This window comes from Salvelinus alpinus, chromosome 23, assembly GCF_045679555.1.
Source record: "Salvelinus alpinus chromosome 23, SLU_Salpinus.1, whole genome shotgun sequence".
Classification (NCBI taxonomy): Eukaryota; Metazoa; Chordata; class Actinopteri; order Salmoniformes; family Salmonidae; genus Salvelinus; species Salvelinus alpinus.
The window spans coordinates 21,066,382-21,093,470 of record NC_092108.1 but is presented as its reverse complement, the minus strand read 5'-3'; the positions used below and the strand labels follow the sequence as shown (position 1 = coordinate 21,093,470).

Below are 27,089 nucleotides of genomic sequence, written 5' to 3'. Positions count from 1 at the left end.
AAGGCATCTTGAGAACCAGTTCAAAGAAAGCGTCCATGGTCAACCTTACCGTGAGCAGCTCATGGCCATCTACTGGAAGTGGGATGGGAGGTCCTGTATAGTTGCAGTTGTACTTCTTCCCCGGGACCTTGTCGGACACACCACACTCACCGTACCACACACAGTGCTGGGCTTGAACCTGAGAGAAGATAGGTAGGCTACATATAGAACTTAAATTTGCTGTTCTGTAGGCTACATATGCTGCAACATGGATGCACATTTTACAATGCTTTTGTTGCGGTCATTGAAGGCCCTCAAGAAAGTGTTAGTCGAGTTTCCTTCTGTTCATTTCAATTGGTGAGATTAGTTGCTACTGTGTAAAAGTCAAAAAGGCACGTAGGCACTGTGTTTGAATGCTAAAGACAACAAATGGGTAAATCCATTTGAATTCAATCACTTTTTGACAGGATTTCATTTAAACAAAACTTTCCATTCATGTTGGTCAATGGAAGAAGTCAGAAAGTGACTTTCTGGACCTGAATGCCAAAAGACGGGTCCTTTCGAGGCGCATAGTAGGCTAATGTTACACTCAGACGTGGTATAGAGAAAATAGTGAAAATAACCCCAAGGTGCACAAGATGTCAGCTCACTTCTGCTTTAATTTAGCAAGAATATAATTTGGGTAAATCATTTGAATTCTATCACTTTTTGACAGCAACGTTTTTGATTCGAACGAAACCTTCCATACATATTTGTCCATAGTAGAAGTGCTCAGAATGTGACTTTTTGGACCTGAATGCCAAAACATTCAAGAGATAAAGATGCTCAAAGGTGACTCCTTTTGCATACCCCACCATACCATGAGACATCCATGTCTTCATCACTGGAAAAGATAAAGGGTTGAAATTGATATCATTTAAAAGCTTACAAACAGGGTTGTCAAACTATTTCATTTCTAGATAAAAAAAATAAAAATGTAAGACATTATTTCATTTTTTAACCTTTTTAAATATCAATTATCAAAAAATGTGGTAACTCAGATTATTTTCATATGTTGTAGTTTAGACCCTATTTTATATCTGAGGTTTTTGTGTTGTGACCGCCATTGGTTGAGACAACATGCTCTTGAATACAGGGTGTCACGTTTTGGCTGATAAATGAACTAAAATGGGAATGCATTTTTAATTTCAACTTTCAAATGGTACCACACAGATGGTTGGAGCTCCAGACATCAGAGAATGTTGACTTGAATGGGAATATGTTTTAAATTATACTGTCAATCTTCCATAGGAAAACCTATGTAATTTGACGGTGTGTGGACCGGCAACCATCTTTGAATCCATGAATTCTATTTGTATGATTGAAATGACACTCACCCTGTATTCAAGAGCATGTTGTGTCTCAACCGATGGCGGGCACAACAAACTCAGATGGCGTAAAACGGGATATATGCACAAAAAATGCTAAAATTAATTTTAAGTATACAGTGCCTTTGGGAAAGTATTCAGACCCCTTTTTCCACATTTTGTTACATAACAGCCTTATTCTAAAATGTAAAAAAAAAAAAAAAAAAAAAGTTTTTTAGAAATGGAGATGAGAGAACCTTACAGAAGGACAACCGTCTCTGCAGCACTCCACCAATCAGGCCTTTATGGTAGAGTGGCCAGACTCAGGACCTCAGACTGGGGCAAAGGTTCACCTTCCAACAGAACAATGGCCCTAAGCACAGAGCCAAGACAACGCAGGAGTGGCTTCGGGACAAGTCTCTGAATGTCCTTGAGGGGCCCAGCCAGAGCCCGGACTTGAACCCGATCGAACATCTCTGGAGAGACCTGAAAATAGCTGTGCAGCAATGCTCCCCATCCAACCTGACAGAGCTTGAGAGGATCTGCAGAGAACAATGGGAGAAACTCCCCAAATACAGGTGTGCCAAGCCTGTAGTGTCATACGCAAGAAGACTTGAGGCTGTAATCACTGCCAGAGGTGCTTCAACAAAGTACTGAGTAAAGAGTCTGAATGCTTATGTAAATGATATTTCAGTTTTATGTTTGATACGTTTGCAAAAAATAAACAGTTTTTCCTTTGTCATTAAGGGGTATTATGTGTAGACTGAGGGGGAAAAAGGGATTTTTATAAATTTTAGAATAAGTCTAACGTAACAAAATGCGGAAAAAGTCAAGGGGTCTGAATACTTTCCGAATGCACTGTACACGTTTTTAGAATTTACGTTAAAAGTAAAAAAGGGCATCCATTTTATTTTATTTTTAAATTCAATAAACTATCAAATAGTTTGAGAACCCTGTTTGTAAGCTTTTAAATGATATCAATTTCAACCCTTTATCTTTTCCAGTGATGAAGACATGGATGTCTCATGGTATGGTGGGGTATGCAAAAGGAGTCACCTTTGAGCACCTTTATCTCTTGAATGTTTTGGCATTCAGGTCCAAAAAGTCACATTCTGAGCACTTCTACTATGGACAAATATGTATGGAAGGTTTCGTTCGAATCAAAAACGTTGCTGTCAAAAAGTGATAGAATTCAAATGATTTACCCAAATTATATTCTTGCTAAATTAAAGCAGAAGTGAGCTGACATCTTGTGCACCTTGGGGTTATTTTCACTATTTTCTCTATACCACGTCTGAGTGTAATATTAGCCCTGTGTTTCAGATTCTAAAATAAAACCTTCACTTCCGCAAATCACATGTGCTGTGGTCTTCCGCGTTCCACTTTTAATCTACTCTTTCCATGGTTGACATCCTAACAAGTTTCTCTCGGTTGTACTGACTGATAATGCCCTGTTTTTTTTTTGCATAGGTCACTCGACAGACTTGGTTGTTTCCCTTATTGTCACGGTCAGGGGTTTCAAGTAAATCACAGTAAGATGCACTCTACGACTAGACTGAACTCACTAATTATGTGTTGCTACTGTTAAATTACTTCCAACATGTCTCTTATGAGTTATTACACTGGCATTTAAAGGAGGGGTGTGTTTGAAGACTTTAATCCACTTATTTTGTGCCTTTTCTGTGACCAGACCTTGGCTGTGCTCCGCCTAGTCTAAAGCCTTGTTCACACTGCTGAGCCTACGCCACTGCATACACACCCGTTAATATGACAACTAATGTAGCCATAGATAGATACAGCGAGGCGTGTCTTAACGTGAACACGCCTCCGAGTAGGGTACAGCCGTAGGGTACTCCCATTACAACCATGTTAAATTGCATACTTTACTCATAAAAATAAAAAAAGAGAACAGCAGGTTAAATTATTATTATTACTATTGTTATTATTATCACAAAATGTACATATTGGTCATTTTTAACATTCTTCCATGTCGTCTTAATCCCAAACAGGATGATCAGAGTGTCGCATGGAAAGTACATAACAGTTATCAGCCAGAGCCGAAAAGCCGGGGTGTATTCATTACGGAAACCGTTTACCATTTCAGAACAAAACAGAAGCAAACACAGCAAAACGAAAGTTGCTATTGCAAAATCAGGTAGGTCCTTCCCCGTTTCGTTCCATTTGCTTCAGCTTAAGAAACGCTTTGCAACAGAATCGGCTTAATAATACAGTATACAAATACTGTTGCGTACCATTTTTGTATGAACAATAGTTTAATCAACTGCCCAAGGACCAGGTTAGACGAACCTCATGGGTTCAGGCTGTTACGCCGCAGTGATGGAAAGCTGTGGCCTCCAGTTACGCGATACATTTAGCTACAGTGCATTCGGAAAGTATTCAGACCCCTTGACTTTTTTCACTTTGTTACATTACAGCTTTATTCTAACATGTATTAAATGTATTTTTTTTATAATTAAAAAGACAATTGACATAAAGTATTCAGACCCTGTACTCAGTACTTTGTTGAAGCACTTTTGGTAGCATTTACAGCCTCAAGTCTTCTTGGCTATGACGCTACAAGCTTGGGAGACCTGTATTTGGGGAGTTTCTCCCATTCTACTCTGCAGATCATCTCAAGCTCTGTCAGGTTGCACAGCTATATTCAGGTCTCTCCAGAGATGTTCGATCGGGTTCAAGTCCGGGCCACTCAAGGACATTCAGAGACTTGTCCCAAAGCCACTCCTGCGTTGTCTTGGCTGTGTGCTTAGGGTCGTTGTCCTGCTGGAAGGTGAACCGTTGCCCCAGTCTGAGCTGAGCGCTCTGGAGCAAGTTTTTCATCAAGGATCTCTGTACTTTGTTCTGTTCATCTTTCCCTAGATCCTGACTAGTCTCCCAGTCCTTGCCACTGAAAAACCTCCCCACAGCATGATGCTGCCACCACCATGCTTCACCGTATGGATGGTGCCATGTTTCCTCCAGATGTGACGCTTGGCATTCAGGTCAAAGAGTTCAATCTTGGTTTCATCAGACAAGAGAATCTTGTTTGTCATGGTCTGAGAGTCTTTGGATGCCTTTTGCAAACTCCAAGCGGGCTGTCATGCACCTTTTTACTGAGGAGTGGCTTCTATCTGGCCACGCTACCATAAAGGCCTGATTGGTGGAGTGCTGCAGAGATGGGAGAATCTTCCAGGAAACAAACATCTTCACAGAGGAACTCTGGAGCTCTGTCAGAGTAACCATCGGGTTCTTGGTCACCTCCCTGATTGCTCAGTTTGGCCGGGCGGCCAGTTCTATGAAGAGTGTTGATGGTTCCAAACATTTTCCATTTAAGAATGATGAAGGCCACGGTGTTCTTGGGGACCTTCAATGCTGCATAAATGCTTTGGTACCCTTCCCCAGATCTGTGCCTCGACAAAATCCTGTCTCGGAGCTCTACGGACAATTCCTTCAACCTCATGGCTTGGTTTTTGCTCTGACATGCACTGTCAACGGTGGGACCTTATATAGACAGGTGTGTGCCTTTCCAAATAATGTCCAATCATTTGAATTTACCACAGGTGGTCTCCAATCAAGTTGTAGAAACATCTCAAGGATGATCAATGGAAATGGGATGAGCCTGAGCTCAATTTCGAGTCTCATAACAAAGGGTCTGAATACTTATGTAAATAAGGTATCTGTTTTCGCATTGTCATTATAGGGTGTGTTTATTGATAAACATTAATTTAATCAATTTTAGAATAAGGCTGTAACGTAACAAAATGTGGAAAAAGTCAAGTGGTCTGGATATTTTCCAAATGCACTGTATTTGTGTTCAAAGCACTGTATCACTAGTAAGTCGCCAACACTTATTTGTATCTAACGAGCTATGTGTATTGCATAATGCTTACTAGTTACCGTGTAGTAAAGATGGACTAGTGAGCTGTATCTATCCAAATAACAGCTATAGTATTCTTCTTTATGTGGATATTTATGCAAACTTGGAGATTCCACCAAGTAGGTGTATATGTCACCATAGGGTACTTTGGGCCATTGGGCAGGGTTGTCTCCCCAGCAGGTCTCCGGCAAGTTGAAAGGACATTTAGGCAAGCCAACAACAACCAACTTTTCTAAATACCTAGACCGTTCAAGGGCAGGCAAAGACTGGAAGCAGTAACGACATATCTAAGACCTCCAAATTAGATTGAGATTAGCTTTTTAGCCAGTTAGCTGGCTGGCCAGCGTGAAATGTTAATCTCGATCTAATTTGGAAGTACACTTAGGTTGGAGTCATTAAAACTCGTTTTTCAACCACTCCACAAATTTCTTGTTAACAAACTATAGTTTTGGCAAGTCGGTTAAGACATCTACTTTGTGCATGACACAAGTAATTTTTCCAACAATTGCTTACAGACAGATTATTTCACTGTATCACAACTCCAGTGGGTCAGAAGTTTACATAGACTAAGTTGACTGTGCCTTTAAACAGCTTGGAAAATTCCAGGAAATTATGTCATGGCTTTAGAAGCTTCTGACAGGCTAATTGACATCATTTGAGTCAATTGGAAGTGTACCTGTGGATGTATTTCAAGGCCTACCTTCAAACTCAGTGCCTCTTTACTTGACATCATGGGGAAAATCAAAAGAAATCAGCCAAGACCTCAGAAAAAAAATTGTAGACCTCCACAGGTCTGGTTCATCCTTGGGAGCAATTTCCAAACGCCTGAAGGTACAACATTCATCTGTACAAACAATAGTATGCAAGTATAAACACCATGGGACCACGCAGCCATCATTCCGCTCAGGACGGAGACGCGTTCTGTCTCCTAGAGATGAACGTACTTTGGTGCGAAAAGTGCAAATCAATCCCAGAACAGCAAAGGACCTTGTGAAGATGCTGGAGGAAACCGGTACAAAAATATCTATATCCACAGTAAAACAAGTCCTATATCGACATAACCTGAAAGGCCGAAGCCACCGCCCCAAAACTGCCATAGAAAAGCCAGACTTCGGTTTGCAACTGCAGATGGGGACAAATATCGTACTTTTTGGAGAAATGTCCTCTGGTCTGATGAAACAAAAATAGAACTGTTTGGCCATAATGACCATCGTTCTGTTTGGAGGAAAAAGGGGGAGGCTTGCAAGCCGAAGAACACCATCCCAACCGTGAAGCACAGGGGTGGCAGCATCATGTTGTGGGGGTGCCTTGCTGCAGGAGGGACTGGTGCACTTCACAAAATAGATGGCATCATGAGGCAGGAAAATTATGTGGATATATTGAAGCAACGTCTCAAGACATCAGTCAGGAAGTTAAAGCTTGGTCGCAAATCGGTGTTCCAAATGGACAATGACCCCAAGCATACTTCCAAAGTTGTGGCAAAATTATTTTAGGACAACAAAGTCAAGGTATTGGAGTGGTCATCACAAAGCCCTGACCTCAATCCTATAGAACATTTGTGGGCAGAACTGAAAAAGCGTGTGCAAGCAAGGAGGCCTACAAATCTGACTCAGTTACACCAGCTCTGTCAGGAGGAATGGGCCAAAATTCACCCAACTTATTGTGGAAGCTTGTGGAAGGCTACCCGAAACGTTTGACCCAAGTTAAACAATTCAAAGGCAATGCTACCAAATACTAATTGAGTGTATGTAAACTTCTGACCCACTGGGAATGTGATGAAAGAAATAAAAGCTGAAATATATCCTTCTACTATTATTCTGACATTTCACATTCTTAAAATAAAGTGGTGATCCTACCTGACCTAAGACAGGGAATTTTTACTAGGATTAAATGTTAGGAATTGTGAAAAACTGAGTTTAAATGTATTTGGCTAAAGTGTATGTAAACTTCCGACTTCAACTGTATTTTATGCCATCTATTGCACCTCTATGCCGCTCGGCCATCGCTCATCCATATAGTTATATGTACATATTCTCATTCACCCCTTTAGATTTGTGTGTATCAGGTAGTTGTTGGGAAATTGTTAGATATTACTGGACTGTTAGAACTAGAAGCACAATAATTTTGCTACACTCGCATTAACATCTGCTAACCATGTGTATGTGACCAATAACATTTGAGACAAGTCACATGGCCAAGAACCAGAATTATATCTGATTTCAAACCCCCTATGAAAGTGATTTGAAATATCTGATTCCATTGTGCTTTTTGGCTGGCTGTCCAGACTGCAGGAAAAATAACAGATTCTAATCGGATAGGATTTAGATTTTTATTTGAGTCACTTCAAACTGCCAATGTGAACAAGGCTTAAGCCTCTGTCTGTTCAGAGTCTGACAGAGATATTGTGTTTGTGGGGCAAGTTCAAAAGGCACTCGCCATGCACCACCAAACCATTGAATCAGCTGCCTAGGAGGAGGATGGCACATCTAATAGGCTAAGTAATGTCAAATGTATTTTATTGGTAGTGTACACAGTTGCAGATGTTATCGCAGGTGCAGCGAAGTACTTGTGTCTCTAGCTCCAACAGTGCAGTAATACCTAGCCATACAAAACAATACACAAATCCCCAAAATATAAATACATGTCTGGTTCAAGCAGGGGAATCCCGAAGAGCAACTCCAGTTACTTCCTTGATGATACAGGTCTCCCATTACAGTCGTTTTCAGTATCCAACATTTGTGTATTGTTACTCCATATAGCCATACTGTATCTTAAAGATCATTGCCCTTTTGCTGCGTGTTGTCGTGAAGTGTATTGGAAATGATTTGACTGTATGAATGAGGAGGACTGATCAACTTATTTTAGGAATGCAAATGACTGCGCGAGTACAAAGATAGCACTTGTCAACTTTAACAATGGGCTATTGAATTCCATTCCACGAGAGAAAATCTGATCAAAACATGAGTTGCTTTGGGTCGTTTGTTGGATTCATGTATTTTTAGCTAAATGTGTATTATATTGGAGCAGGAGGACGCACATCAGTGGCTTTGAAGAGGTCTCGCTCTCACTTGAATCAGAGTACAGTAATTTGCATGTAAGCCCATGTCACGCAAATATTTGATTTGAGATAAACAAATGTGGTTATTTACTTTACCTTGCTGAATAGCTAACGTTAGCTGCATTTGATGAATGACTTTCGAGCTACATGACACTCGCGTGACAGTGACGCAAACTATTTCGTCATGTCTGGGCCGTTTGCTTACTAGCTAGCTCGTAGAGCCATATTTATTTTAGCTTTCAATCTCCTAAACCAGGCTTCTCCAACTGGCGGCCCGAAGCCGGACGAATTTGGTTTTGTTATTTTTTTATTTTATTGTTGGACATTAGACTATAAAAACACCAGCAAATCAGCTCCAAGTGACTTTCATTTTGGAAATCAGTTCCAAAGTATTGCCAAATAGATGTGTGATCGTATACAAATATAAGCACGGTTTGAAATTATGTTTTTGTCAAATCTGTTTGGTCTTGCAGTCTACAAATTATTTGTAGTCATGTTCCGGTCCCCTGACCATCCGCTCAATAAGAAATCGTACAGCGGTTGAATCCAGTTGATGATGGTCAAAACTAGGTACTAGTACAATTTGTAGCTGGCAGCTGATTCTAGTTTATTGATGCCAACTAACGCTATCTAGTTACTTTAGCAAGATACTTTACGTTAAACGAACACACCACCTTGTAAGCATGAACAGGACTTGATTTGGGTAAGCAAACTTGCTAGCTTTTTGAAACGGATTTAGCTCGTTTGACACACTTTAGCAAGTTAGTAGGGGTATGCCGTAATAGCGTTAGCGTTTCTGATGATTAAATCAACAAAACAAGTTAGCGAACGGTTAACGTTACTGCAAGCAACCAGCAGCTTGCTAACTATACGCAACAAGAGATTAGCTAGCTAGCAAAATAAGTCTATAGAAAGCTATTTAATAGGTAGGTGGACTTACCCATTTATAATGTCCCTCTGTCAAAATTATGAAGAGGAAAAATAAATAGTTTATTTCTGATAAGAGCCCCATCCCTCTTACTGTCACAAATACTCCACTGGCATTCCAACTACAGTAACAACTGACGTTATAACTAGCTATATGAACCCCCCCAAAAACTTCGGCGTTTCCTGTTATGCTCAAGTCTTCTTCATTACGACATTGGTGACTGAAGAACAACCATTTGGCACACTGCTGCAACCTACCGGATTGGAAAGTACGAGCACTAGCAATATTGTGAAATGTTAAAAAAAAAAAACTTTTCACACACAAAACATTGTATTTTAACAAGAGATCCTTTAATAATCTTGTATGTTCAGTTTAATAAAACAAGTTGAAAAACACACTCAGATTTGCTGTTGAACAGTGTAAATGTCTTTAAAGAAAACAATGTTTTATTCATTTTCACTTTGAAATGAAATAATTTGTTCATGAATAGGTGTATATTTATATATAAAGGGACAAGACCATTTAGATGAGGAATGTTGATAGGATAATTTATAGGTGACCATATTGAGTATATTGTACACAGTATAATCTCACACTTATCTTGGGGCTCCGGAGTGGCGCAGCGGTCTAAGGCACTGCATCTCAATGTTAGAGGCGTCACTACAGACCTGATTCAATTCCAGGCTGTATCACAACCGGCTGTGATCGGGAGTCCCATAGGGTGGAGCACAATTGGCCCAGTGCTGTTAGGGTTTGGCCGGGGTAGGCTGTCATTGTAAATAAGGATTTGTCCTAGTAAAATACAAATGATCTGTATATGTACCTCTGTCAAACAGCAGGCTCTCAAATGTCAAGTAACTATTTCATATATTCCTTCAAAACGGTTAGAAGATTTACAGATGTAGTGTCAGAACTAAAGACCTAACTGTTCAAGACAATAAGCAACAACACAGAGATATACTAATATTGATTATTTTACACCGGGGCACCAACAGGGGTCAGTGTGTAACCCATCTGGCCATATAATAAAGGCTATAGAGCCCTCAAATTAAAATCTGAACCTCCAAGCCAGTTTCACTGCAATTTTCCTCTAATCAGAGACCGATTTAGACCAGGGACACCAGGTGGATGCAATGAATTATCAGGTAGAACAGAAAACCAGCAGGTTCCTGACCTCATAGTGTACGATTTGAATACCCCTGCTATAGAGCCTTCAGCAGAGTCATCAATAGCAACATTTGACATTGTTGTGTCCTCATGAAACCCTCCTTCAGAAAGAGTGCCGTCATGATTCAGAAGTTCCTCCATCAATGAACTCCATGGACCAGCCACCATCAGTGACGAGAGCCTCCTCCTTCCCACTTCTGACACCAACGTTCAGCAACATTTGACTCCAGTGGGTCTCAAACTGCAGGTTCCACACACAGAAGAGCCGAGACATCTAACTGTTGTTCTAACAGTTTCAAGCCCTTAAGCCGTGGAAGGTAAATACCCAATAATACTATATACTCAATACACCAATCCAGTATGAGTGACATCTTTAAGTACTGTTTGTGTTGGCAAGAAAAGGGTGAGCTGTCACATATAATAGTATTTCTGGAGCATCTGACATCAAGGATTGAAGGATACACTATTGTCTAGTAATAGTGTTTCTCCACTTATACATTCTGATCACAACTTTTCATTGTGCAACATGACAACTCTTATGGGTTTCTGATAGGCCTATAAGATACTGTAGCCCCTAAGGTTTTCTCTTGGTCTTTTGAACACAATGGAGTGGAATACACCCAGACCCAGAGCCTAATTCCTATCACATGATTCACATCTCTATCTGTTCAGACACAGTTTGAAATGGAAGAGGTTTTGGAATGCGGAATTTCATAGTACTATACAATACTACAACTGGTGAAACAAAATGGAAAGCTGCACTTATCTCACTTCTGGCTTCTTTAGGCAGGGATAAATACAATGCAAAGTACAATACAATCCATGGTACCGCTACCCCTCCTAAACAAAGACCTCATGTCTTCTCTCGGTAGGATAGAGAGCCTTATTCCCTGGTGTCTTGTTCCCTCCACAGTGGGAGTAGAGGGGTAACAGGACTCAGTTTGGGCCCACATACTCTGCGTTCTCTGCGGCTGGGATGTGGGTCTTGATGGAGGGGGTGAAGTCCTGCTGGTAGTCTGGGTTATCTATACTGTTTTGGGGCTGGTTCTTCTGGACGCGGTGGAGAACACCATTGGAAATGGGGGAGAGGCCATTGGAGGTGGGGGAGAGGAGACCATTGGATATGGGGGAATGGCCGTTAGCAGTGGGGTTGAGGCCATTGGAGATGCCATTGGAGGTGGTGGGGGAGAGGAGGGAGGGCTGGAGGGTGTTGAGGTACTCAGGCCCCACTGCCCCGTTCTTATAGCAGTTCAGGTACTCTGCCTCTGTGTCGTCTGAGGATATGGTGGGGAGGAGGGTGCGAGGGGGACCAGGGTGCTGGTATACAGGGTTCATCGTGTCCGAAACTCCGTTCTGGTTAATGTAGTCTGTGGGGCAAAATTACAGGAGTTACTTACTACAGCAGGAAAACAAGCCCTCTGTGTACTAAGTGGACATACAGTGAATGAAACGTTCAATTGTAGTTTTGTAAGCAATGACAGGTGATTTGACAGAGGTGCTCTACTTGGCATATGAACTACAGCTATTGCCCAGCAGAGGTCACTCTTCCTTTCAAAATGATACACCTTCCTTTCAAAATAAAACAGTCATGTATCACTATATCTAATGAATTAGCCATGTTCTGGGGTTAAGACCCTTTGGGAGGTCAATGAGGATACTTGCCTGGAGATGGCTGGAAGGCGTGGTCCAAGAACCTGTCTGTGGGGTCAGCAATGTACCGGAGAACCATGCTTCCTTCTCTGACTGGGAACTCGTTCTAGTTAAAATACAAATGTTGTTGGCCCAAACCCACACCTTAACTGCAAGTATCCGATGAATTAGAGATCAGTTGTTTTGTATGGTGAAAGACTCAAGGCAATACGGCAAAGTTTCCTTTTCAATACACCTAAATGTGCATTTGTGATGGTTACTGACCCCATTTCTGCTGTGGCACATTCCAATGCTGCTGTTCAACGTGCTGTTCTGGCTCTGAAACACAGATTCACACTCAGGTTAACACTTCCTTTTACATCTCAACACACATGGTAAAATACCACAAAAACACACTCATTACTGTAGGCTTACTTCTTATAAGCGCTTGGTAGTTCTTCACAGTAATGTTTCGAAAGGTCAAACCTTTTCATTTCATTAATGTGTATGAAGAAGATGTTCAAATAAAAGAAAACAAGGAATAAATAAAAGAGTGACAAAACAGCTCAGACAAATGTAAATATTTTCGACCGACTGAATAAAAGGAAATAGGAATAAGTTACAGGCGACATCTGTCAAAATTGCTGTATATTGAACCAAATGCTGTATTTATAGAATCAGGTTCCTGCACTTGTATTCTGCCAGAAAAATATTTAACAAGTAGTGCTGCCTGCAAAGGTAATCAAAGTTGAAAGCTTATGGAGTAACCAGCCGGCTTTCAGTAGCAGGCATACAGCTTAGATATACGGCCAACACTGCACTTGGAGATGAGTCGTAAGACAGACAGAGAAGGAGAGAGAGAGAGAGATGACTTCTCATCTTAAATACCATTAATCAAGGTGCACCTGGGAGGAAGCAGGGGTGAGGGGGGAGTAGGGGTGAGAACAGAAATAGTATGGGGGAAGAAGAAGACTACACCTGATGACAATTTAACAGGAACGATTGGGTGATTGAGGGCAGTCTGGTTCAAGCCAGGTATGACCCGGTATGAATGCCCACGTAAATGTAATTTACTCCGTTTCATCCCCAGCCTATGTACACCATGATTCAATTTCACCACAATGTCAAAAGGGGCTAACTATGAACTTGAACTGGGAGACTCAGTATCAACATGACCTGACCTGGTTTCATCTTGTTAAATACAGGATAAATACATAAATAAAGAGAATGTTCTAGCCTCTGCAGAAACAATTCACCACAAGGTTGTTGGTTCTAATCCTGGGTGTAGTAGGGAAACCTAAATTGCCTCCAGTAGTCTAAATTGCCAAATTACGTCCATTTTGGAGGTGGATAACAACATTCTGCAGACCCTTCTTTATAAAACAACAGAAGAGCTGTGAGCATGAAGTGAGACATAATGGAATCACTTTTCTTTGAGTCAGTGCAAGGATGTCATATTATCCAGTTCCTGTAAGACACTAAAAAAACTATTCTCTGTGTTAGAAATTAGAGCAGAGACAGAGCCAGGGGCTGGTGGAAACCTTTTCTTTTGACAGGTTTACCAGATTTAGATGAACTCCTGGACATCCCCATTGAACATGCATTTTAGAGTCTGGGAAATCGCCTCTCTAGGTTATAAGTGACTGCCACATAACAGTAGATGATGGCTAGCCAAGTTGATATGTTATTGTACCATATAATGTAGGAGCTGGGTGCTGAGGCATATATTACTATTATTGTACCATATAATGTAGGAGCTGGGTGCTGAGGCATATATTACTATTATTGTACCGTATAATGTAGGAGCTGAGGTATATATTACTAGTATTGTACCATATAATGTAGGAGCTGGGTGCTGAAGGTGCTGAGGTATATATTACTAGTATTGTACCATATAATGTAGGAGCTGGGTGCTGAAGGTGCTGAGGTATATATTACTAGTATTGTACCATATAATGTAGGAGCTGGGTGCTGAGGCATATATTACTATTATTGTACCGTATAATGTAGGAGCTGAGGTATATATTACTAGTATTGTACCATATAATGTAGGAGCTGGGTGCTGAGGCATATATTACTATTATTGTACCGTATAATGTAGGAGCTGAGGTATATATTACTAGTATTGTACCATATAATGTAGGAGCTGGGTGCTGAAGGTGCTGAGGTATATATTACTAGTATTGTACCATATAATGTAGGAGCTGGGTGCTGAAGGTGCTGAGGTATATATTACTATTATTGTACCATATAATGTAGGAGCTGGGTGCTGAAGGTGCTGAGGTATATATTACTAGTATTGTACCATATAATATAGGAGCTGGGTGCTGAAGGTGCTGAGGTATATATTACTAGTATTGTACCGTAGAGTGTAGGAGCTGGGTGCTGATGGTGCTGAGGTATATATTACTAGTATTGTACCGTAGAGTGTAGGAGCTGGGTGCGGGAGGTACTGGAGCTACTGAAGAAGCCGTGCTGAGGCACTAGGTACTCTTCTGCGTCCACAGCATCTTCCATGTCCTCTCCACTGATCAGACTGCGGTAGAACTTGGTGTCGGTGGGGCTGGGGAGGTGCATCCGGTCGTCACCCTGGCAGAGACACACACAACTCACCATCAGTAAGAAAAAAACAGGCAGAAAGAATAATAGAGTAGCTAGGTAGTTGTTCACTATCTTTACAGTGGCTGGGGAGTCTAATAGATTTGTGTTGTGTGACTCTACAGTTATTCCTGACAAGGGGTTAAAATGCTTACCTGGATGACAAGGTAACGTGGGGGATCCCGCGCCATCTTGGAAAACTCAACTATCAGCTCCCGGAAACGAGGCCTGCTGTCTGCGTCGATCATCCAACATTTGACCATGATCATGTAGACGTCTATGGTACAGATGGGAGGCTGTGGCAGCCGCTCCCCTTTCTCCAGCACCCCTGCTACCTCACTGGCTGGGATGCCGTCATAGGGCTTGGTCCCAAACGTCATCAGCTCCCACGCGGTCACACCTAAACAGAGGTACAGTGAAACAGAGTCACAATCAATTACATAATCTCAGTTAAAAACTTTCATTACTGTCACGCTTAATGATAGTGGCACAATCTCAGATAAAGTTCAATCACTAGGGAAGATGACTGTTTTCATTCCAGAAAAGCAGATAGCATTGTGTTGATATCTGCCTAAGTTAGTTTTCAAAACATTCCACAGTCAACATCAGTAAGTTGGATGTGTCCTTAGGAGTGGGAGTTGTCATGTTCCGTTGGTGTTGGAGCAGTTTGAAAGGGAAAAGGAGGATGAGGAAAAGGAGAAGAGGATGGAAAGAAGGGAGGAGGAGGGCTGGCTGCTGCTACTGATGTCTTTGCCTTGTAGAGCGGAAGACACAATCCAACCTCAGAGGACAGGATCTGGAGACTGGCTCGCTGAGCATGTGTGTCTGTGTGCGTGTGTGTGTGTGCATGCTTGCGTGTGTCCAAACCGGGGGTGGTGTGTGTGTTATTGACTTGAGAAAGTTGAGGTTTCAAAGTTTTGAAGTTTGGGCCTCTGGGACCTGCGGTCCATATCACTGATACCAGTTACCCGTTTCTCTCATCTCCCAGACTCTAGCAAACCAATATCCCTATTTGGACCTGACTCTAACAGATTTGCGTAAGTACATTATCCAGAATCAATATTTATGTATCTGGAGTTACACAAGCAATGTAGTTAATTCTGACACGATGCAGCATTGGCATGTGTTTTGGCAGAATGTAAAGGTATCAGGGCATTAATCCTATTAAATAGTGTATATGCATGTTCTCCTGACTTACCATAGCTCCACAGGATGTATGTTCTCCTGACTTACCATAGCTCCACAGGATGCATGTTCTCCTGACTTACCATAGCTCCACAGGATGTATGTTCTCCTGACTTACCATAGCTCCACAGGATGCATGTTCTCCTGACTTACCATAGCTCCACAGGATGCATGTTCTCCTGACTTACCATAGCTCCACAGGATGCATGTTCTCCTGACTTACCATAGCTCCACAGGATGTATGTTCTCCTGACTTACCATAGCTCCACAGGATGCATGTTCTCCTGACTTACCATAGCTCCACAGGATGTATGTTCTCCTGACTTACCATAGCTCCACAGGATGCATGTTCTCCTGACTTACCATAGCTCCACAGGATGCATGTTCTCCTGACTTACCATAGCTCCACAGGATGCATGTTCTCCTGACTTACCATAGCTCCACAGGATGCATGTTCTCCTGACTTACCATAGCTCCACAGGATGCATGTTCTCCTGACTTACCATAGCTCCACAGGATGCATGTTCTCCTGACTTACCATAGCTCCACAGGATGCATGTTCTCCTGACTTACCATAGCTCCACAGGATGCATGTTCTCCTGACTTACCATAGCTCCACAGGATGCATGTTCTCCTGACTTACCATAGCTCCACAGGATGCATGTTCTCCTGACTTACCATAGCTCCACAGGATGTATGTTCTCCTGACTTACCATAGCTCCACAGGATGCATGTTCTCCTGACTTACCATAGCTCCACAGGATGCATGTTCTCCTGACTTACCATAGCTCCACAGGATGCATGTTCTCCTGACTTACCATAGCTCCACAGGATGTATGTTCTCCTGACTTACCATAGCTCCACAGGATGCATGTTCTCCTGACTTACCATAGCTCCACAGGATGCATGTTCTCCTGACTTACCATAGCTCCACAGGATGCATGTTCTCCTGACTTACCATAGCTCCACAGGATGCATGTTCTCCTGACTTACCATAGCTCCACACGTCACTTTGATGTGTATATGTCCGGTAGAGGATGGACTCCAGTGCCATCCATTTGATTGGTACCTGCAGAGAAAGGGTTCTCATGACATAGGGCTCACTGTGCAAGACCAACCTAAGGTAGCTAATACAACATTAAGTATGTAGGTAAAGTATTGTGTTATCGATAGACTATAACAGGTTGGGTAAGGGATGGAAATAGTAACAACAACATACATTATCACTATCATACAATCAAAGTAAAAGGGGATTATAATATTATATTTACACTCCAAAAAATGTGTTCTGTTACATTACTACACAGTAATTCAATTAAAATCAAATGACATGAGGAGATTGAGCAGACCTTTCCTCCGTCTGCATGGTACTCCTTCTCGTCAGAGTTGAGGAGTTTGGCCAGACCGAAGTCAGTGATCTTGACATGCTGAGGGGTCTTCACCAGGACGTTCCTCGCTGCCAGGTCACGATGCACCAGGTGATGCTCCTCCAGGTAGCTCATCCCCTGGGATCAACCACAGGTGAAAGGTCAAATGATCTGGTACGTCTACGGCCATACATGGGTCCTGCTCGATTACTACTGAAAATTAAGGAAGCATTCTAACAGTATTCACATTTTTCATGACTCATTGTTTGATTAGGTTTTAAAGAGGTCAACAAGACGTCAAATAAGGGTTGAACTGTAGGGGTCTATTAGGAGTCTATACATTGCCATACATGGTTATACCAGACGTTCCACTGACTCCTGTTTGATTAAATACCATACACTGACTCATGGGTAGTCAGAAATTAGGTTCAGGAAAACTCAGGGCCTCATAATAGTCTGGGTGCCATTCATCAGTAAGTTGGATGTGTCCTTAGTAGTGGGAGCTGTCAAGTTCCATTAGTGTTGGAGCAGTTTGAAAAGGAGGATGATGAAGTATTGGAAAATCACTGCAATTTAAAAAAACACTTTCCGGTCGATGACTGTTTAAATGCAGCTTAGTCTTACCTTGGCTATCTGTACACACCAGTTGAGAAGGTACTGGGATCCGATGTTGTCCTTGTTCTCCTTGACATAGTCCAGCAGACAGCCATAGGGCATGAGCTGGGTGACCAGCTGGACTGTGGAGGTCAGGCAGATGCCCAGTAGACGACAAACATGGGGGTGGTCCACACTGGCCATCACATAGGCCTCCTACAGTCAGATAGATACAGTACCAACATTTACTACAGGCCAAGAAGGAGGACATCACTACTCTGCTCCACACTAGTTATCACATTGTAGGCGTTCTACAAAACACACAAACAGTACAGTATACAGCATTTAGGGCTAGGGATGGTGGCATCATTCTACTGTGAGTTCATAAAACCCACACAACATGAACATTTCATAACAACTGACAGCTTGAAGACAACGATACTGGTCAGAAAAATACGTCAACTTAGTGAATACTTTTAAGAGAGCTCTTGACCTCATTACAAGAGGTCAAGAGCAACATCACTGCAAAACCTCAGCTGTCCATGAAGTCTGACACTGAATTTTCACGACTGTGTCAGACCGGGGTTCAAATAGCATTTTAAATCTTTCAAATACTTGAGCCTGCCTGGAGTGCCAGGTGGGTGGAGTTTGTGCTTTTGGGACTATTCTATTGGTTCAACAATGCCAGGAAAGCTAAATCAAGCCCAGCTAAAGTATTAGAAAGATTTCCAATACTATTTGAACCCAGGTCTGGACTGTGTTTTTAACTGCGGTTACTGGAAGAGATTCTAAATTCATTTCCAGAACACCTTAACCTTGAATTAGTATCCTCCTCCCACGCCCAACCCTGAACCAAAGCTTCTCAATGAGTTAATCCCATTTCCTACGCCCCCATCGAGGTCCCTGACTAGAAACCTGACTCCATTTTCAAGCTAAATGTTGTCATTATTTCAGCTTCTACCTAAATGGAAGAGCATGTGCTTGGAATTAGACTATTAGAGGAAACGTGACACCTGAATTGGCCAGTAACATGCAATAATACTGAGTGTATTATGCCGCTAAATTAGGTCAAAATACTCATGTCAAAACATATATTTTTTTGAAAGTGCATAGTATGGATGACCAGAGTGTGCCTAACAGCACTAACTTAGACTGTATAATACCATACAGATTCTACTGTAAATTAGATATAGACTCTTTATATTTGGAGGATAACAGTTTCTAACTCCCATGAACAAACATCTTAGAGTAAAGTGATATAGAGTGATATAACTCACGTCCAAGATCTCCTTGTTGGCTTTAGGTGATGTGGCCTCTCTTAAAACCTTGATGGCCACAGAGATCTTCACATCCTCTCCTTCAGGGACCCACAGACCCTGGATAGGACAGACAGTAAGTTTATTTAACATGATAACAGGAGAAATCTGTGTCAGTGTGTGTACTTTGATAATTTCTTTCAACCTTTTGTCGTTAGTAGAATGTGGGAATGGTAAAAATAACTAATAAGGAGACAGGAGGGTGAGAGTGGATTGATGTGGTGCATTAAATATCTGGCTGTTCATTGAAAACAGATGTAGATGTGTCTAAAAGTGTTGGTTTATATTCGGTCTGAACACACATTCCCATAAGCTCCTTAAGTACAGTACCACAGCACAATCCATGAAACTGGAGTTTCCAGAATTAAATCTAGATATTGTGAGCGTTTGTATTTACCTTGTAGACAGTGCCGAAGGCCCCTGATCCCAAAACTTTGATCTTCTTAAACTCGGTCTCCTTCAGGATACGGAGCAGAGCCTGGTTGGGCGCCTCACCACTGGGGGTCAGCGGTTCAACTAACTGTAGATGCAGATAAGATGGTTTACTTTGTTCACATTGATGCACTAAGGTGATTGAATTCCAGCCCTAGAAAGCCCTTGAGCCTCAGCAGTTCAGTTTCTGCCTCTCACCTCTCTCTCCTGGAGGAGTCTTCGCAGGGTCCTCTTCTTCTTGATGTGGCGTCGTCGTAGCAACACGAAGACGGACAGGCCCATGATGAGAAAGGCCAGCATCCCGCCCACCACACCAGCTGCAATCACTGACAGGCCAGAGTTACTGAAAGGGGAACAGATGGTAACCAATCAATGCAGAGAAAATACTTACACAAATAATCAAATGTTCATTAGCTTAGTGAGCTTAGTGTTTAAGTTTGTTGAATTTGAACAGTATGTTTGTAAGTTACTATTCATGACTAGAGTCACTTGCTTACCCTTTAGATTGACAGCCTTTCAGACCAGGACCAGTACATCTGTAAACATATTAGCACATATATATTTGAACTTTTATTGTTTTTTATTCAAATCAAATCTAATTTTATTAGTCACATGCGCCGAATACAACAGGTGTAGACCTTAGTGAAATGCTTACTTACGAACCCCTAACCAACAATGCAGTTTCAAAAAAATAAAGATAAGAATAAGAGATAAAAGTAACAAGTAATTAAAGAGAAGCAGTAAAATAACAATAGGGAGACTATATACAGGGGGGGACCGATGCAGAGTCAATGTGCGGGGGCACCAGTTAGTTGAGGTAGTGTGTACATATAGGTAGAGTTATTAAAGTGACTATGCATAGATGACAACAGAGTAGCAGTGGTGTAAAGAGGGGGAGAGAGGGGGCAATGCACATAGTCTGGGTAGCCATTTGACTAGATGTTCAGGAGTCTTATGGCTTGGGGGTAGAAGCTGTTTAGAAGCCTCTTGGACCTAGACTTGGCGCCGGTACCGCTTGCCATGCAGTAACCCGAGAGAACAGTCTATGACGAGGGTGACTGGAGTCTTTGAACATGTTTAGGGCCTTCCTCTGACATCGCCTGGTATAGAGGTCCTAGAGGGCAGGAAGCTTGGCCCCAGTGATGTACTGGGCCATTCGCACTACCCTCTGTAGTGCCTTGCGGTCGGAGGCCGAACAGTTGCCATACCAGGCGGTGATGCAACCAGTCAGGACGCTCTCGGTGGTGGAGCTGTAGAACCTTTTGAGGATCTAAGGACCTATGCTAAATCTTTTCAGTCTCCTGAGGGGGAATAGGTGTTGTTGTGCCCTCTTCACGACTGTCTTGGTGTGCTTGGACCATGTTAGTTTGTTGGTGATGTGAAGCTCTCAATCTGCTCCACTACAGCCCCGTCGATGAGAATGGCGGCGTGCTCGGTCCTCTTTTTCCTGTAGTCCACAATCATCTCCTTTGTCTTGATCACGTTGACGTTGTCCTGGCACCACACGGCCAGGTCTCTGACCTCCTCCCTATAGGCTGTCTCGTCGTTGTCGGTGATCAGGCCACCCACTGCTGTCATCTGCAAACTTAATGATGGTGTTGGAGTCATGCCTGGCCGTGCAGTCATGAGTGAACAGAGAGTACAGGAGGGGACTTAGCACGCACCCCTGAGGGGCCCCTGTGTTGAGGATCAGCGTGACGGATGTGTTGTTACCTACCCTTACCACCTGGGGGTGGCCCGTCAGGATCCAGTTGCAGAGGGAGGTGTTTAGTGCCAGGGTCCTTAGCTTAGTGATGAGCTTAGAGGGCACCTTGGTGTTGAAGCTGTAGTCAATGAATAGCATTCTCACATAGGTGTTATTTTTGTCCAGGTGGGAAAGGGCAGTGTGGAGTGCAATAGAGATTGCATCATTGGGGCGGTATGCAAATTGGAGTGGATCTAGGGTTTCTGGGATGATGGTGTTGATGTGAGCCATGACCAGCCTTTCAAAGCACTTCATGGCTACAGACGTGAGTGCTACGGGTCGGTTGTCATTTAGGCAGGTTACCATAGTGTTCTTGGGAACAGGCACTATGGTGGTCTGCTTAAAACCTGTTGGTATTGGCCTCCCGGGTGGCGCAGTGGTCTAGGGCACTGCATCGCAGTGCTAGCTGCGCCACCAGAGTCTCTGGGTTCGCGCCCAGGCTCTGTCGCAGCCGGCCGCGACCGGGAGGTCCGTGGGGCGACGCACAATTGGCATAGCGTCGTCCGGGTTAGGGAGGGTTTGGCCGGTAGGGATATCCTTGGCTCATCGCGCTCCAGCGACTCCTGTGGCGGGCCGGGCGCAATGCGCGCTAACCAAGGGGGCTAGGTACACGGTGTTTCCTCCGACACATTGGTGCGGCTGGCTTCCGGATTGGAGGCGCGCTGTGTTAAGAAGCAGTGCGGCTTGGTTGGGTTGTGCTTCGGAGGACGCATGGCTTTCGACCTTCGTCTCTCCCGAGCCCGTACGAGAGTTGTAGCGATGAGACAAGATAGTAATTACTAGCGATTGGATACCACGAAAATTGGGGAGAAAATGGAAAAAAATAAAATAAAAAATAAAAAAACTGTTGGTATTACAAACTCGAACAGGGAGAGGTTGAAAATGTCAGTGAAGACACTTTCCAGTTGGTCTGCGCATGCTCGCAGTACACGTCCTGGTAATCCGTCTGGCCCTGCGGCCTTGTGAATGTTGACCTGTTTAAAGGTCTTACTCACATCGGCTTGCGGAGAGCGTGATCACACAGTCTTCCGGAACAGCTGGTGCTCTTATGCATGTTTCAGTGTTACTTGCCTCGAAGCGAGCATAGAAGTAGTTTAGCTCATCTGGTAGGTTCGTGTCACTGGGCAGCTCTCGGCTGTGCTTCCCTTTGTAGTCTGTAATGGTTTGCCAGCCCTGCCACATCTGACGAGCGTCAGAGCCGGTGTAGTACGATTTGAATCTTGGTCCTGTATTGACACTTTGCCTGTTTGATGGTTCGTCGGAGGGCATAGCGGGATTTCTTATAAGCTTCCGGGTTAGAGTCCCGCTCGTTGAAAGCGGCAGCTCTATCCTTTAGCTCAGTGCGGATGCTGCCTGTAATCCATGACTTCTGGTTGGGGTATGTACGTACGGTCACTGTGGGGACGACGTTATCGATGCACTTATTGATAAAGCCAACGACTGATGTGGTGTTCTCCTCAATGCCATCGGAGGAATCCCGGAACATATTCTAGTCTGTGCTAGTAAAACAGTCCTGTAGCTTAGCATCTGCTTCATCTGACCACTTTTTTATTGATTAGTCACTGGTGCTTCCTGCTTTAATTTGAGCTTTTAAGCAGGAATCAGGAGGATAGAATTATGATCAGATTTGCCAAATTGAGGGCAGGCGGGGGCTTTTTATGCGTCTCTGTGTGTGGAGTAAAGGTGGTCCAGGGTTTTTTCCCCCTCTGGTTGCACATTTAACATGCCGATAGAAATTTGGTGAAAAGTAATTGTTTCCCTGCATTAAAGTCCCCTGCTACTAGGAGTGCCTAAACTCTCTGGGTGAGAGTTTTCATATTTGCTTATGGCGGAATACAGCTCATTCAATTCTGTCTTAGTGCCAGCCTCAGTCTGTGGTGGTATGTAAACAGCTACGAAGAATACAGATAAACTCTCTCAGTAGGTAGTGTGGTCTACAGCTTGTCATGAGATACTCTACCTAAGGCGAGCAATAGCTCGAGACTTCCTTAGATATCGTGCACCAGCTGTTATTTACAAAAATACATAGTCCGCCACCCCTTGTCTTACCAGACGCTGCTGTTCTATCCTGCCAGTACAGCGTATAACCAGCCAGCTGAATGTCGTTATTGTCGCCGTTCAGCCACGACTCCGTGAAGCATTAGATGTTACAGTAGTTTAATCTTCTGCGTATCTCGTCGATTTTATTCTCCAAGGATTGCACGTTTGCTAGCAGAATGGAGGGAAGTGGGGGTTTATTCGATCGCCTACGAATTCTCAAGGCAGCCCGCCCTTCGGCCCGGCCCCTCTTTCTCTGCCTCCTCCTCACGCAGATCAAGGCGATCGGGGCCTTTTCCCGAGGAAGCAGTATATCCTTCGTGTCGGGCTCGTCAGAGTATTGAAAGGAAAAAAAGGATTCTGCTAGTTCGTGGTGAGTAATCGCAGTCCTGATGTCTAGAAGTTATTTTTGGTCATAAGAGACGGTAGCGGCAACATTATGTACAAAATAAGTTAAAAAATAAGTTACAAACAACGCAAATAAACAAACAAAAAAAACAATCGGCTGGGGTCACGTAAAACGTCCGCCTTCTTCTCCGGCGCCATTTGTGTATTTGTGAATTATTCATGTATTTATGTGGTTGTGACAGATGCCCTTACTTACCCCTCGGTACAGTTCTGGTGGCACAGCTGGCACACCTTCATCTTATCTGCGTATTTCCAGATGAAGGTGTTCTTGCCCCCAGCCACCCCTCTAGGGCACCACGGGACACAGTTGTCTCCATCTTTGAAGTTGGCACACCGGGTACACTGCTCATGACCCTGAAAGAGAGGAGGATAGCAAGACAATGTATTACATACACATCTAAAGAAACATTGTAAGGAAACAGCCCTACTGTGCTGAGACGTAGAATAATTAACAGACACAAGCAGTGTACCCAGTGTGCCAACTTCAAAGATGGCGACAACTGTGTCCCGGGGTGCTCACAAGCTAATATGTTTACAGATGTACTGATCCTGGTCTGAAAGGCTGTCAATCTAAAGGGTAAGCAAATGACTCTGCAATAGAATGCCAGAGAAATACATTGTGCCTATTGTTCTGGGACATAGCATGGAGAGACACATACTGCTACATATTATATTATAGGGCGAGAGACCTCCCACTGGGCAGAAACTGGTTGAATCAACATTGTTTCCACCTCATTTCAACAACAAAATTCTGTGTGATGATGTTGACGAAAAGTCATCAACGTAAGGGAATTTAAAAAAACTAAATCCAATGACATGTTGACATTTTTTGTTCATGTTGATTTCCTGTTAACAACTCAACCAAATGTAAATCAAAACTAGACGTTGAAAAGACATTGTGCCCAGTGGGACACTACTTCATAGTATATTATAGTGACACATACTACTACATAGTATATTATAGTGACACATACTGCTACATAGTATATTATAGTGACACATACTACTACATAGTACACTACAGTTCAGAAGTTTGGGCTCACTTAGAAACGGCCTCAAGTCCTCAACTCGCAGCTTCATTAAATAGTACCCACAAAACACCCGTCTCAACGTCAACAGTGAAGAGGTGACTCTGGGATGCTGGCCTTCTAGGCAGAGTTCCTCTGTACAGTGTGTGTTCTTTTGCCCATCTTAATATTTTATTTTTATTGGCCAGTCTGAGATATGGCTTTTTCTTTGCAACTCTGCCTAGAAGTCGCCTAGAAGTCTCCCGGAGTCGCCTCTTCCCAGTTGACGTTGAGACTGGTGTTTTGCAGGTACTATTTAATGAAGCTGCCAGTTAAGGACTTGTGAGGCATCTGTTTCTCAAACTAGACACTAATGTACTTGTCCTCTTGCTCAGTTGTGCACCGGGGCCTCCCACTCCTCTTTCTATTCTGGTTAGAGCCAGTTTACGTTGTTCTGCGAAGGGAGTAGTACACAGCGTTGTACGAGATCTTCAGTTTCTTGGCAATTTCTCGCATGGAATAGCCTTCATTTCTCAGAACGAGAATAGACTGATGAGTTTCAGACGAAAGTACTTTGTTTCTGGCCATTTTGAGCCTGTAATCGAACCCACAAATGCTGATGCTCCAGATATTCAACTAGTCTAAAGAAGGCCAGTTTTATTGCTTCTTTAATCAGCACAACCGTTTTCAGCTGTGCTAACAATTGCAAAAGGGTTTTCGAATGATCAATTAGCCTTTTAAAATGATAAACTTGGATTAGCTATCACAACGTGCCATTGGAACACAGGAGTGATGGTTGCTGATAATGGGCCTCTGTACGCCTATGTAGATATTCCATAAAAAATCTGCCGTTTCCAGCTACAATAGTCATTTACAACATTAACAATGTCTACACTGTATTTCTGATCAATTCGATGTTATTTTAATGGACAAAAAAATGTGCTTTTCTTTCAAAAACAAGGACATTTCTTTGTGACCCCAAACTTTTGAATGGTAGTGTATATTATAGAGACACATACTGTACTTAGGACATAGCATATATAAGAGACACACATACTGGTCCAGAGCAGGTCTGGGTCCCGTTGAGGAGCTGACACTCAAGGTGACACTCCACACACGTCTTATTCACTTCAGTCTCACGTGGCTCCCTGCAACAATTAGGACACATGTTAGCATGAAGCTTATTTCCACTAGTCTGGTCCCATATCTGTTTGTGCCATCTTGCCAACTCCTCTAGTCATTGTCCCATAGGAGTTGGTAAGATAGGGACCAGGCTAAATTTCTATTGCTTGAACATTTAATTTCAGATGGTTGCATTTGCAGTGAAATACTTGATCCCGTTCCTCATAGCAGTAGTTATATTGTAAGCAAGGTTGATGCTCAATGTTTGACAGAGGAGGACTCCCAAAGTTAAACAGCTATGAGTTAAGTGATTCCATTCCAGCTGAGAGAACTTTCTTCTCATGAATTGAGTTCATTACCAAAAGTGAACTATTCTACTGTACTGTATAGTACTGTCTTACTACCTTCCTTAGATATACTCCATCTGTTTTTACTGTTCAATTCCATGCAACATCGTTTCTTGCAAAATATACATTTTTTTGCCAAGTGTACAAGTTACTTTCACTCTTCTTCCCTGCTTCAGCTACAGAATCAGGTTACAATGGCTCCTCTCTCACCCCCCCAGTAGGTTACAATGGCTCCTCTCTCACCCCTTCAGTAGGTTACAATGGCTCCTCTCTCACCCCTTCAGTAGGTTACAATGGCTCCTCTCTCACCCCCCCAGTAGGTTACAATGGCTCCTCTCTCACCCCTTCAGTAGGTTACAATGGCTCCTCTCTCACCCCTCCAGTAGGTTACAATGGCTCCTCTCTCACCCCTCCAGTAGGTTACAATGGCTCCTCTCTCACCCCTCCAGTAGGTTACAATGGCTCCTCTCTCACCCCTCCAGTAGGTTACAATGGCTCCTCTCTAACCCCTCCAGTAGGTTACAATGGCTCCTCTCTCACCCCTCCAGTAGGTTACAGTGGCTCCTCTCTCACCCCTCCAGTAGGTTACAATGGCTCCTCTCTAACCCCTCCAGTAGGTTACAATGGCTCCTCTCTCACCCCTCCAGTAGGTTACAATGGCTCCTTATCTCACCCCTCCAGTAGGTTACAATGGCTCCTCTCTCACCCCTCTAGTAGGTTACAATGGCTCCTCTCTCACCCCTCCAGTAGGTTACAATGGGCTCCTCTCTCACCCCTCCAGTAGGTTACAATGGCTCCTCTCTCACCCCTCCAGTAGGTTACAGTGGCTCCTCTCTCACCCCTCCAGTAGGTTACAATGGCTCCTCTCTCACCCCTCCAGTAGGTTACAATGGCTCCTTATCTCACCCCTCCAGTAGGTTACAATGGCTCCTTATCTCACCCCTCCAGTAG

At 43.1% G+C, this 27,089-nt stretch overlaps 2 protein-coding genes across 2 annotated transcripts in view; both read right to left on the bottom strand.

The window, feature by feature from the left end:
* The window catches only part of npc1 (Niemann-Pick disease, type C1), a 30,133-nt gene extending 20,770 nt beyond the window's left edge, over nt 1-9,363 (bottom strand). The window contains exons 1-2 of the mRNA XM_071361497.1: nt 9,198-9,363; nt 50-178 (exon numbers count right to left, since the gene is read on the bottom strand). Coding sequence (XP_071217598.1) covers nt 50-178; nt 9,198-9,269 — 201 coding nt within the window. The 5' untranslated portion in view covers nt 9,270-9,363. The remainder of the gene's footprint in view (nt 1-49; nt 179-9,197) is intronic.
* Nucleotides 9,364-9,513: 150 nt separating this feature from the next.
* LOC139550546 (epidermal growth factor receptor-like) overlaps nt 9,514-27,089 on the bottom strand; it is a 97,852-nt gene continuing 80,276 nt past the window's right edge. The window contains exons 14-27 of the mRNA XM_071361498.1: nt 25,727-25,817; nt 23,859-24,016; nt 19,971-20,009; nt 19,672-19,816; nt 19,439-19,561; nt 19,003-19,101; nt 17,756-17,941; nt 17,114-17,269; nt 16,758-16,833; nt 14,735-14,979; nt 14,403-14,570; nt 12,267-12,320; nt 12,015-12,108; nt 9,514-11,719 (exon numbers count right to left, since the gene is read on the bottom strand). Of these exons, the coding sequence (XP_071217599.1) occupies nt 11,289-11,719; nt 12,015-12,108; nt 12,267-12,320; nt 14,403-14,570; nt 14,735-14,979; nt 16,758-16,833; nt 17,114-17,269; nt 17,756-17,941; nt 19,003-19,101; nt 19,439-19,561; nt 19,672-19,816; nt 19,971-20,009; nt 23,859-24,016; nt 25,727-25,817 (2,065 nt within the window). The 3' untranslated portion in view covers nt 9,514-11,288. The remainder of the gene's footprint in view (nt 11,720-12,014; nt 12,109-12,266; nt 12,321-14,402; nt 14,571-14,734; nt 14,980-16,757; nt 16,834-17,113; nt 17,270-17,755; nt 17,942-19,002; nt 19,102-19,438; nt 19,562-19,671; nt 19,817-19,970; nt 20,010-23,858; nt 24,017-25,726; nt 25,818-27,089) is intronic.